At 35.1% G+C, this 13,923-nt stretch overlaps 1 protein-coding gene across 1 annotated transcript; it reads right to left on the bottom strand.

Moving 5' to 3' along the window:
* Positions 1-772: 772 nt before the first annotated feature.
* On the bottom strand, positions 773-12,592 carry LOC132751580 (peroxisomal sarcosine oxidase-like). Its single transcript, XM_060741761.1, has 8 exons — positions 12,325-12,592; positions 11,001-11,152; positions 10,635-10,848; positions 9,026-9,208; positions 8,185-8,331; positions 7,598-7,747; positions 6,899-6,974; positions 773-1,054 (listed from the first exon to the last, which is right to left on the bottom strand). The coding sequence occupies exons 1-8, from the start codon at positions 12,475-12,477 to the stop codon at positions 933-935; spliced, it is 1,197 nt and encodes a 398-aa protein (XP_060597744.1). The 5' UTR covers positions 12,478-12,592; the 3' UTR covers positions 773-932.
* Between the last annotated feature and the right edge of the window lie 1,331 nt (positions 12,593-13,923).

Below are 13,923 nucleotides of genomic sequence, written 5' to 3'. Positions count from 1 at the left end.
AGGTAAAACTAAAAGAACTTTATATATTGGACGTAACTGTTCAATTTTATATTTTATAATGCAAAAATTATCCCTAGACCCACGGAAATTGTATAAATATTGTTCACAATGTATCAGTAGCGTTATTTTTTTAAAAGAGTGGGCAGTCTTTTTATAATATAGAATCTAGATCTATGTTGTTTAATATTTTTTTACTTTCAATCATTTGTCAATCGTCTTTATAAAAGTCAATTTTTGAACATGTAGTTATAAATGAACATAATGTCACTTCAAGTATATTCTACGCCAACACATTTCTCAAAGGTATCGTTCAAGAAGAATAAGCCTCTACAACCCTTTTTTCAGAATTGAGTTGTAGGATACTTAAAGGTAAAAATCCTGATACAAATTATCCCGATTTTACTTTTTCTTGTCTTACTAAAGTTGTACATGTATTACAAAATTACTTATATGATTTTTAACAGTGTAATGAAAACATATCGGACAAATGATGTTTTACGATTGTGTACATTAGTGTATATGCATGTATATTGTTGTTTTTTCTACCAGTCAAAATAAAAATTGGGTTCTGCACTACATATTATTCCATTTTATAAATTATATCACACTCTTGTCGGTAAAAAGAAAGTCTAGCACAATTTTAAAAGATTTTTATTCAACTTTTAGAGCTGATCTATATTTAAACCCTTTTCTAAATACATGTATAATCATATCCGAAGCTTATTTCTTGTGTTCTTTCGGACTCGATTAAAATAATATTCGTTTATTTCAACAACAACAAAAACATAATCACGTGCAATTCGAGGTTACAATAAATGTATACAAAATATAACATTTTATGAAGAAAAAAAATAAGAAGACTATAATATATAAGTTTGTGAACATGAAATAAGCCACACGTAACAAATCTTATTGTGTCAGTGTATATAATGTTACAGCTTATTTTTGAAGAATCTATCAATCTTAAAATGTGACATATCGTACGCTGGTTTCTGGCCGGTTGCAAGCTGTGACAGAACCTTGCCAACCACTGGAGCAAGTTTGAACCCGTGACCTACAAAATGAAATACAAAAGGTTGTTAAAGTTATTGCTTCTATTTTGATGTTTGTTTGACAGTTGATAAGTACAATCGTTTATGTAATACGGAAGCGTCCTGGTGCCAATTCATAATGTTCTATAAACAAGAGGGCCATGATGGCCCTGGATCGCTCACCTGACACAACCGCATCCAAGCAATGTCTTAAACAAGCATCATGACCAAGTTTGATGCAACTGAGTCAAACATGTGACCTCTAGTGTGTCATAAAGATTTTTCCATATTTGGGCAATGTGACCTAATTTCTGACTGGACACGACCCATATTCAAACTTGACCTAGAAATCATCAAAACAACCTTCCTGACCAATTTCCAGGAAATTTGGATCAAAACTGCAGCCACTAGAGTGTTAAAAAGATTTTTCTATTTTTAGCTCCTGTGACCTAGTTTTTGACCAGACATGACCAATCTTAGCACTTGACCCAGAAAACATCAAAACAACATTCTTGACAAATTTCCTGAATATTTGAATAAAAACTGCAGCCACTAGAGTGTAAACAAGCTTTTTCTATTTTTAACTCCTGTGACCTAGTTTTTGACCTGAGATGGCCCATCTTCGAACTTGACCTAGAAATCATCAAAACAACCTTCCTGACAAATTTCCAGAATATTTGAATCAATACTGCAGCCACTAGAGTGTTAACAAGCTTTTTCTATGTTTAGCTCCTGTGACCTAGTTTTTGACCGGAGATAACCCATCTTCGAACTTGACCTAGATATCATCAAAACAACCTTCCTGACAAATTTCAAGAATATTTGGATCAAAACTGCAGCCACTCGAGTGTTAACAAGCTTTTCTATTTTTAGCTACTGTGACCTAGTTTTTGACCGAAGATGACTTATCTTCGAACATCAAAACAACCTTGACAACTTTCCAGAATATTTGGATAAAAAATGCAGCCACTAGAGTGTTAACAAGATTTTTCTATTTTTAGCTCCTGTAACCTGGTTTTTGACCTGAGATGACCCATCTTCGAACTTGACCTAGAAATCATCAAAACAACCTTTCTGACAAATTTCCAGAATGTTTGGATGAAAACTGCAACCATTAGAGTGTTAACAAGCTTTTTCTATTTTTAGCTCCTGTGACCTAGTTTTTGACCAGACATGACCCATCTTCGAACTTGACCTAGAAATCATTAAAACAACCTTCCTGACAAATTTCCAGAATATTTTAATCAAAACTGCAGCCACTAGAGTGTTAACAAGCTTTTTCTATTTTTTAGCTCCTGTGACCTAGTTTTTGACCGGTGATAACCCATCTTCGAACTTGACCTGAAAATCATCAAAAAAACCTTCCTGACAAATTTCCAAAATATTTTGGATGAAAACTGCAGCCACTAGAGTGTTAACAAGCTTTTTCTATTTTTAGCACCTGTGACCTAGTTTTTGACCGGACATGACCCATCTTCCAACTTGACCTAGATATCATCAAAACAACCTTCCTGACAAATTTCCAGAATATTTGGATGAGAACTGCAGCCACTAGAGTGTTAACAAGCTTTTTCTATTTTTAGCTCCTGTGACCTAGTTTTTGACCGGACATTACCCATCTTCCAACTTGACCTAGATATCATCAAAACAACCTTCCTGACAAATTTCCAGAATATTTGGATGAAAACTGCAGCCACTAGAGTGTTAACAAACTTTTTCTATTTTTAGCTCCTGTGACCTAGTTTTTGACCAGAGATGACCCATCTTCGAACTTGACCTAGATATTATCTAAGCAACCTTCCTGACAAATTTCCAGAATATTTGGATGAAAACTGCAGCCACTAGAGTGTTAACAAGCTTTTTCTATTTTTAGCTTCTGTGACCTAGTTTTTGACCAGACATGATCCATCTTTAAACTTGACCTAGATATCATCTAAACAACCTTCCTGACAAATTTCCAGAATATTTGGATGAAAACTGCAGCCTATAGAGTGTTAACAAGCTTTTTCTATTTTTAGCTCCTGTGACCTAGTTTTTGACCAGACATGACCCATCTTCGAACTTGACCTAGAAATCATCAAAACAACCTTTCTGACAAATTTCCAGAATGTTTGGATGAAAACTGCAACCATTAGAGTGTTAACAAGCTTTTTCTATTTTTAGCTCCTGTGACCTAGTTTTTGACCAGACATGACCCATCTTCGAACTTGACCTAGAAATCATTAAAACAACCTTCCTGACAAATTTCCAGAATATTTTAATCAAAACTGCAGCCACTAGAGTGTTAACAAGCTTTTTCTATTTTTAGCTCCTGTGACCTAGTTTTTGACCGGTGATAACCCATCTTTCGAACTTGACCTGAAAATCATCAAAACAACCTTCCTGACAAATTTCCAAAATATTTGGATGAAAACTGCAGCCACTAGAGTGTTAACAAGCTTTTTCTATTTTTAGCACCTGTGACCTAGTTTTTGAACGGACATGACCCATCTTCCAACTTGACCTAGATATCATCAAAACAACCTTCCTGACAAATTTCCAGAATATTTGGATGAGAACTGCAGCCACTAGAGTGTTAACAAGCTTTTTCTATTTTTAGCTCCTGTGACCTAGTTTTTGACCGGACATTACCCATCTTCCAACTTGACCTAGATATCATCAAAACAACCTTCCTGACAAATTTCCAGAATATTTGGATGAAAACTGCAGCCACTAGAGTGTTAACAAACTTTTTCTATTTTTAGCTCCTGTGACCTAGTTTTTGACTGGAGATGACCCATCTTCCAACTTGACCTAGATATTATCTAAGCAACCTTCCTGACAAATTTCCAGAATATTTGGATGAAAACTGCAGCCACTAGAGTGTTAACAAGCTTTTTCTATTTTTAGCTTCTGTGACCTAGTTTTTGACCAGACATGATCCATCTTTAAACTTGACCTAGATATCATCTAAACAACCTTCCTGACAAATTTCCAGAATATTTGGATGAAAACTGCAGCCTATAGAGTGTTAACAAGCTTTTTCTATTTTTAGCTCCTGTGACCTAGTTTTTGACCAGACATGACCCATCTTCGAACTTGACCTAGATAAAATCAAAACAACCTTCCTGACAAATTTCCAAAATATTTGGATGAAAATTGCAGCCACTAGAGTGTTAACAAGCTTTTTCTATTTTTAGCTCCTGTGACCTAGTTTTTGACCAGACATGACCCATCTTCGAACTTGACCTAGATAAAATCAAAACAACCTTCCTGACAAATTTCCAAAATATTTGGATGAAAATTGCAGCCACTAGAGTGTTAACAAGCTTTTTCTATTTTTAGCTCCTGTGACCTAGTTTTTGACCAGACATGATCCATCTTCAAACTTGACCTAGATATCATCTAAACAACCTTCCTGACAAATTTCCAGAATATTTGGATGAAAACTGCAGCCTATAGAGTGTTAACAAGCTTTTTCTATTTTTAGCTCCTGTGACCTAGTTTTTGACCGGAGATGACCCATCTTTGAACTTGACCTAGAAACCATCAAAACAACTTTCCTGACAAATTTCCAGAATATTTGGATGAAAACTGCGGCCACTAGAGTGTTAACAAGCTTTTTCTATTTTTAGCTCCTGTGACCTAGTTTTTGACCGGAGATGACCCATCTTCGAACTTGACCTAGATATCATCAAACAACCTTCCTGACAAATTTCCAAAATATTTGGATGAAAACTGCAGCCACTAGAGTGTTAACAAGCTTTTTCTATTTTTAGCTCCTGTGACCTAGTTTTTGACCGGAGATGACCCATCTTCGAACTTGACCTAGAAATCATTAAAACAACCTTCCTGACAAATTTCCAGAATATTTGTATGAAACTGCAGCCTCTAGAGTGTTAACAAGCTTTTTCTATTTTTAGCTCCTGTGACCTAGTTTTTGACCCGAGATAACCCATCTTCGAACTCGATCTGTATTTCATTGAGACAAACATTCTGACAAAGTTTGATGATGATCCAATCAAAACTGTGACTGCTAGACTGTTAACAACCCAATTATTAGAGTGTTAACAAGCTTTTTCTATTTTTAGCTCGTGACCTAGTTTTTGACCAGAGATGACCCATCTTCGAACTTGACCTAGATATCATCAAAACAACCTTCCTGACAAATTTCCAGAATATTTGGATGAAAACTGCAGCCTCTAGAGTGTTAACAAGCTTTTTCTATTTTTAGCTCCTGTGACCTAGTTTTTGACCCGAGATAACCCATCTTCGAACTCGATCTGTATTTCATTGAGACAAACATTCTGACAAAGTTTGATGATGATCCAATCAAAACTGTGACTGCTAGACTGTTAACAACCCAATTGTTAGAGTGTTAACAAGCTTTTTCTATTTTTAGCTCGTGACCTAGTTTTTGACCAGAGATGACCCATCTTCGAACTTGACCTAGATATCATCAAAACAACCTTCCTGACAAATTTCCAGAATATTTGGATGAAAACTGCAGCCTCTAGAGTGTTAACAAGCTTTTTTCTATTTTTAGCTCCTGTGACCTAGTTTTTGACCCGAGATAACCCATCTTCGAACTCGATCTGTATTTCATTGAGACAAACATTCTGACAAAGTTTGATGATGATCCAATCAAAACTGTGACTGCTAGACTGTTAACAACCCAATTGTTGACGACGAACGACGCACAACGCACGACGCACAACGCACGACGACGGACGCCGGACATAGCCCCATCACTATACCTCACCATGACCACTTCGTGGTCAGGTGAGCTAAAAATAAACTCCTACGTAGGAGAATTAGGAGTTTGTAACTCCTACGTAGGACTTATAAAGTCCTACGTAGGTTTTTTATAACTCCTACGTAGGAGTTTATAAGTCCTACGTAGGACTTTATAATTCCTACGTATGAGATAAAAAAAGTCTAATTAGGAGTTTATAACTCCTACGTAGGACTTTTAAACTCCTACGTTGGACTTTATATCTCTTATTCTTGTTATTATATAAGTCCTACGTAGGAGTTATATACTCCTTATTAGGCTTTTTTATCTCCTATTTCTTTAAAGAACATTATGAATTGGCACCAGGACGCTTCCGTACTTATGCCGCGTTCATTCTATGATAAATTTACTAACATAGAGTTATATATATGTGTATATTTTTCTATGACTTTACAGAAACACAGAAAAAAATTGTTTTACACCTGAAGTCTGATTTGAAGTTGTTTCAAATTAGAAACTTTTAAAAAGAAACATTTTCAATATTCAATTTCAAAAACAAATTCAATATTCTTTCTCCTGTTGCATCAGAAATCTTCCTTGTGGCTGAGGGTTGGCTTTCACAATTGCAGCCACTACTATTCGTCTTTCCGTGGTCGCAAGAGGCGCCTAAATGGGTTCGTATTACTAGTTTATGCATCTCGGTGAGGTGGTTTGTTGCTTTAGAGGTGAAGCAAAACCTATTTCCTGTTCCGGCACCATATGACGTATATTGTGTCGGTGCGCCGTAAAAATCCAAATAAATATAAGAAATTACCTAAAGAAACCCCACTGACATAACAGGATTGGATATTTTTCTAGATTTGTGTACAATTTTATGTAGGTCTATTTGTGTGCAAAATTTCAGGTTATTTTATGGACCTCAAGAGGGTTACTTTAATTCTGCATATAACCTCTATGCAATATATGAAAGATTTTTGGTTTCGTCTCGCCACAATCACAAAGGGAGATAACTCTTAAAAGTATCTTAACAGAAGTGACGGTTTCAAAGTTTAGAAGAAAAAAAACTGTTGACAATCTCTTCTAATATGATGAGGTCGTCTTTGAAATTCGTTTACTTGGTATGACCATTAATGTCATTTTTGAAGACAAATACCTGAAAACCCAGCTGCGATGACGACATTTTTCCAAGACGGGTGAAGGTCAAGAATGAAATCTTTGTCCGGTGTATTCTGGAAAATGATTCAGAAAATGATTCATCATTTTGAAAAATATATTTGCATAAGATTATAAAATATTTATAAATACATGTATTTAGTACTACCTACAATTCATAAGAATTATCATTGGGGCACTTGTTTAGGAATCCAGTTAATTTGTTTATAACGAACTCAAAGAACAACTCAGATGGCCTATTTGCAAAATAAACGGCAAACATGCTAAACCGTTTGCTGGTTTTGAAAGGTTTGAAAAGGGGAAGCTTACTGGAGATATCGGACATGTCGGGGAAAATGTTTTCCGGAAGCTGAATTAGGTTTTGATGGGAGAGATGAGAGTAATATTGCTGATGATACTCCTTGGTGACTTATGAAACACTAATTGTCAAATTGCTTTCTTAGTTATTCGCTCAAATCATCCTTTACATAATGATTTTATAACATACTAGTTTAAATGATTCACAATGCACCATCCAACATTGGATGACGTAAAAATCTTCCGCGATTGGACAGATGGTCTTCCCAAGTCATATGAATAAATAAAAACCCAGCTTATTGTGCTAACTTCATCAAAATTTCTACCCTTATTTACCACATGTTGTATAGACAAAAATTTGTGTCAAACAAAAACACTTTACCGTGTATATACATGTTTCAACAATTCTTGGTTCTTTTTCCAATGTTGGGAAGTGTGTATGAACAATCATCTTTATTGTGTCTAAAACCCATTGATTATCTACACCGTCCCTATTATCCGGATCAATAGCAGGACCGTGATGAAGGCATATCTGAAAAATATATATATCAATGCTTTGTTCGCGTAGATATATAGGCATTTTAAGCGAAAAGTTGCCCGATTTTTAGTAAAAAAAAGGGACTTGTCACCTCACACCAAAGAGTTTTTTTTCATAGTGCAGTTTTTGTTATTTTTTTAAGTACAAATAATAATGACGATAGAACATTCCTATAGTTTTTAAAACAGGGGGTGGGGGGTGGGGGGAGCTATGACATAAATATCCAGTTGTTGGGTCTATGATATTAACATCTAGTGGGAGTTATGACTCTAGTGGTCAATTGCAATTCTTTAAGTTTTCCATAAACATACAATGAAAGGACATGTATTAAGATGTTTTCAACTGAAATTGATGAAACTGGACATATTTCTGTGTCACTGTTTAACATCATGAATAATAACGATGAATTGAAATTAAATAGATGTTTATACCTTGACAAGGCCTGGGTACTCTTCAGATGGGAGACCATAAATGGTGTTATTACCGGTACCGGATTCGGACATAAAAGTCGGAAAATTCTCAATACTGAAATGTTTTCCATTCTTTTCCTCCCAATAACACACTGTTATCTTCAATGGCTATAAATAAATATGTTGATTGATTTACTCCGATAACTAAAATTAAGTTGTAAACCGAGTTCAAAATATCATACAAGCAAGAGCACTGTATGCGGTGTTAACGCTCGTTTGTTGAAAAAACCACTTCTGACAAATATTCTAAATTAAAAAGGGGCATAGCTTTCAAAAGAATGCCTTATGTCTAACAACTGCACATTGTCATGCTAAGCAAGCATACCAAGTTTCAAAACTTCAAAACTGTTTAAGTAATGAGCTCCATTAAAGTTTCTTTGTGCGATGAAAACAACGACGCCGCAGTGATCATAATAGCTCCATTTTTTTCACTAGTTTAAATGAGTAAAATATTTAACATGTTAAACATGCACTAAAATTAGAAAAGCAGATTGCTCATCCTCCAATGTAGAAAATCTCATTTAAAATTGCTAAAATAACTGCCCTAGAAAGTCATGTACCTTAGTTACTTAACACCAAAGTTTTCTTATCTGAAAATGTCATATCTCTGTTGTTGTTGTTGTTGTTGTTGTTGATATTGTTGTTTTGGCCTTTTTTCTTTTCTTTTTCATAGCCAATACCGAGGATTTACAAAAATGTATTTGCTATTCCCTTCTCCACAACTTATTGTTGAATATTGTTTCTATTAATGCAGAATAGAAAATTATTCAACAGTTAAAAAAAACAATTTAATAAGATTTACCTCCAAAGGCACATTGACTCCAATGCGAGGCAAGAACTTAGCTGCCCATGCACCAAGGGCCAGCACAACACTTCTTGCCCTATGAACTCCTTTTGTGGTCTTAATTGATACTATATCCCCAGGATAAAGGTCTAACATAGGTTCCCCGTCAAGTAAAGTGCCACCAAAACGTTGAAACTGTTTCTGTACAAAAACGATATTAACATTTTAAAATGATGCTTTATATACAGTTAACTCCTGTGGAATGGGTGGGGAGGGGGTAATGTTAATGTTAATGTTTTAATGAAAGTGCTTTCCATTGACGCTCTAAATTTCTTGCGAATACTCTGCAGAATTAAATTACTAATTACACATAGCAGTTACTACTTACTAGTACATAATAAATCTGAATACAGTACATCGCATTGGAAATATAAATTAATATGAAATTAAGCAATATAACTCGGGAGATTTTTTTCCAGTATTTAACATAGTTAATGAAAACTGTTGCAGTATGAAATATTTAGGTATTAACAACGACTTAGTAAATTATTGATCCAAGTATGTTTGTCAAACATTACACATGTATGTTCTATATAAATAAAACAATGATATTCTACGTGCGATATGAAATTACCTCTTTATCTGTGGGCTTTTATAACTTTAAAGTAAGATAAAGACACTTGTTTATTGTGTAAAGAACATTTTTACAAACACATGTGTTTCATAAAATTTCATTTCTAGGACAATTAGTTTTGAAATTGTGCTCAAGAAAAACAGTCCCAGCAACTGATTCTACCCTTATCATTGTCTCAGTACAGATCAACATCAAACGGCACATCTGTGCAGTCGGATCATGGTCTGCACTGTTCACTATTTAGTCTGTATATGTTTTGAAATTTTCACTTCAAATAAAGAATGGTCTTGTCCAGAATGAAAGGTGAGCGGGTTCATGTAAGATATTTAGCACAAAAAAGGTTACAGATCTAGAACAGATAAATTGAGATAACATCTGGACCAAACTAGATGTCATCTGAATATGTGCGGCTTCCGACCGGTTTATATGCGTTTGCACGATTATAAATGAGCCGTGTCACGACAAAACCAACATAATGGGTTTGCGACCAGCATGGATCCAGACCAGCCTGCGCATCCGCGCAGTCTGATCAGGATCCATGCTGTTCGCTTTCCAACTCTATTACAAGTAGAGAAACTGATAGCGAACGGCATGTATCCTGATCAGACTGCGCGGATGCGCAGGCTGGTCTGGATCCATGCTGGTCGCAAACCCATTATGTTGGTTTTGTCGTGACACGGCTCAAATCAAGGAGTAAAAATACCCTTTACTTTACTACCATTAATTTGACTACTGCGTACCTGATTTATATTTGAAATACTTGAAGGATAATATTTTGTAATATGATGTTCATGTACTTTGTACAATGCTCAAAACTTTTATATAAAGCTCCATAAGTTTCTGTTACTTCTGATTTTATTCCTATTATTGTTGAGGAAGCTAAATGTGTATAGATCTAGCACTAACCGGAACTTCGTGCAGACAACTTCATCACGCACGGGTTTGTCATCAAAACGTTTTTAAAAAATGTATTTTACATTATTTAATATTTACCTGAAACGCTTGCAAAATTTTATCAGCTCTAAGAAGTCCTCCTGTTTTGTCAAGAACAACTTTAAAATCACTCGGTAACGCCAAATACGGATATCTTCTGCGTTGCTCCTCAACGTTGAAAACATCATGCGGGGCACCGTGACGTGACAAAGCCTCCACTGCACCGGAAACAAAAGGGTGATCTTTTGGACCGAAAGCAAGACAGCCGCAGTTTCTATTAAAAAAACAACAACTTAATATAAGTATGCGGTTGTTTCAAATCTGTTTAGTAAATGGGTGAACGACCGAACGAATGAACGAACGGAATGATGGTCGAACGGACGAATGAATGATATAATGATAAGCAAATCAATAAACAATACTTGCATGAAGAGTTGTTCCCCGCATTCTGATTCTAGTACGTCCGTTAGTCTGTACGACTCTTCCATCATAATCGTGTAGTGTTCCTGAGGCCCGTACGCCTTCCTCGTGATCCGGGACTGTCCATGGGAACTTCCCCTACTGTGTGGTAATGGGAACTGAAAACGGAATAAAGGCGTTCGTATGGTACAATTAAGGGGGGTGGGGCTTCCTATGGTTTGGTACAATATCTTAATCAATTATTTTGATCTGAAAGCATTCAGGTAGTATATGAGTATCGTTTAAATAATGGTTAAGATAACCGCCTGAAGAATGTAACGATGAATGTCATAAACGTAGGACAATGTAAACAAGGTAGAATTTTGACTTTTATACGAAATACTAAATGAGCCGCGTCATGACGAAACCAACATAATGGGTTTGCGACCAGCATGGATCCAGACCAGCCTGCGCATCCGCGCAGTCTGGTCAGGATCCATGCTGTTCGCTATCAGTTTCTTGACTTGTTATAGGGTCTGTAAGCGGTCATGTAAGCATGGATCCTGATCAGAGTGCGCCGATGCGCAGGCTGGTCTGGATCCATGCTGGTCGCAAACCCATTATGTTGGTTTTGTCGTGACGCGGCTCAAATCATTGTTAAGTACTGTACTAAAACAGAAGCAAAATATGAAGCAAAATATGGTTAAAATAACCGGCCAATATGAGTATTTTTAACCGGCTAATGAGTATTTTTAACCGGCCAATGAGTATTTTTAACCGGCCAATGAGTATTTTTAACCGGCCAATATGAGTATTTTTAACCGGCCAATATGAGTATTTTTTAAAACTATAACAGGACACTAAAATGTAAAATGTTTGAGAAATAAAAATAAAAGCATGTCTTGGACATTATGGGCCTTTAATTTATAAACCATTGAGCAAGAGATTTACGAAAAGTTCTTTATGCCAATTGTGAAAATCGTTGTAATGTTCTTCAATTATTAAGGAAGGTGAGCGTTTGTTATTTACGCTTTATTTATTTTATTTGCAACAAATCAAACCGAATTGACGAAATTTAGAATCCATTTATTTTCCAAAATCAAGATTTATTGACATGTTGTGTATACGTATGCAAAATTTCTCCACCGATAATAATAAATGTGTTTATATAAACCGTTGACACTTTCGAATTGATTATTTGATTCATGCACACTTGTATATACATGACTTTCACCTGAATATTAAATTATAACGTTTAACCTCCGTGTTGTTAAAATCATTTAGTACATGATATAAGGTGTAACATTTTGTTATTATTAGTTTATTTATTGTATTATAAACAGATAAATACCTGTTCAAGAAGTAATGTCTTTTTACCACTCTTGGCAAGGTGGTACGCCGTTGACGAGCCCTCAATCCCCGCTCCCACCACTATTGCATCATAAATAATTCCCTGATTCGACATGTTTAACTTGGCAGAATATCCTGTGTTATGAGTTTTCATATATATGTATAGCTATTATCAGTGTTTACATATACATAGATATTACTTCAATACAATGTACTATCTAACTACATTTATACTGCAAGATTTATACTTGCACGTTAATATAGTCGCATACCAAACTTTCTATACTGAAAAGGGGTATGTTTTATTTTATTAAATGTCAATCGCAACTACTCGGCCCTTTCCGTCAGTCTTCGGATAAGGACCTCGAACACAATAGTATGAATACACAGAACGGATGCGGTATTCCGGTCTAACCTACATGTACGCTAAGAAACTAAACATGTAAACAAATAGTAATTTAATGCTGGGAGTTGTTGACACGTTTATTTCCAATATATGTAGTAAAAGTCCACCTGAAATAAGTGAATTAATAGGTACAAAAGCAAACAATACATTATTTATATATTTACTAATATGGCTGTGAAACCGAAAGTACAAAAAACCAACCTGTTGACATTTGGTCGGATTTATTTAAAATTGAACATCAGAGGGCATATTTAAATAACAAATTGTTGTCGGACATATTTTCAAGCATAAAAGTACCGGAACAGACATTAGGTGTCACATATATACATTCGTTTTACATTATCTCTGTTTCTGTTTACATCAGTAAACCACGTGGTAGAACTACTTTCAATCCGTATTGTTTCCGAGGTTAATATTGTAGATAATAGCCGAGGCAGTTCCGAATGATTAAATGTTTATCTTATAACTCCAGTTACCGCCCAAAGATGGCTTATTTTAGTAGTAAATGTCTGGTAAATGTGAAATAACTTCCCTTTGAAACATGTTCTAGGGTTTATCAGTAAACAGCTTTCTGTTCTCACTAAATAAGCATGAAATTCCTGAAATTCGCCAGAGATTGTTATCAAGCCGTCTATTAAAATACATGTAGCTAACTGTTAAAGGGAGACACAGGCAAAATTTTCATTTCTTAGTTTTGAAATTTTCATTCATTATTCTGTAAATGTCCTCAAAATGAATACACTAAACAGTCAAAGGAACAAAACTTTTCTCCATATAAAGAATAAAATGGTGTTTTCCTAACTTGACCCACGTGGGTCAGGTTAGAGCGCTAAAATTTCACAATAGTTGTCACTCTGTACTCTGAAAACGTTAAAAAACATGTCAAATCAATTACTTAGACTTGTTTCAATCATACAATATCCACAATATTTGTTATTGTAACTTCCAGGGTTTGTTCAAATCGCATGACTTGTTTTTAAACTATTCGGTGATTCTGTTCGCGTCAAAATTGCGTTCAACATATATAGATATATTTAAACTTCAAACCCAAAATATATAGAATTTATACAGAAATTCATGTTGGGACTTTAAGAAATGTCATTTTAGGGTGATTTGAGTACAGAAAATCATTTTTATATTTTTGCCATTATTTTGCCTGAGTATCCCTTTAAACCGATGTTATTATGTGAAAAA

This window comes from Ruditapes philippinarum, unplaced genomic scaffold (assembly GCF_026571515.1).
Source record: "Ruditapes philippinarum isolate M1 unplaced genomic scaffold, ASM2657151v2 ctg4242_1_1_1_1, whole genome shotgun sequence".
Taxonomy (NCBI): Eukaryota; Metazoa; Mollusca; class Bivalvia; order Venerida; family Veneridae; genus Ruditapes; species Ruditapes philippinarum.
This window is presented reverse-complemented; position numbering and strand designations above follow the sequence as displayed.

What these genes read in the sequence shown, in the direction of transcription:
- LOC132751580 (XM_060741761.1), bottom strand. Translation starts at nt 12,477, where the DNA reads ATGAAAACTCATAACACAGGATATTCTGCCAAGTTAAACATGTCGAAT. An exon ending in AGTACCCAGGCCTTGTCAAG is followed by an intron (nt 7,748 to 8,184) that starts GTATAAACATCT and finishes TATATTTTTCAG; the next exon opens with ATATGCCTTCATCACGGTCC. An exon ending in CATCGCAGCTGGGTTTTCAG is followed by an intron (nt 1,055 to 6,898) that starts GTATTTGTCTTC and finishes TTCATTTTGTAG; the next exon opens with GTCACGGGTTCAAACTTGCT.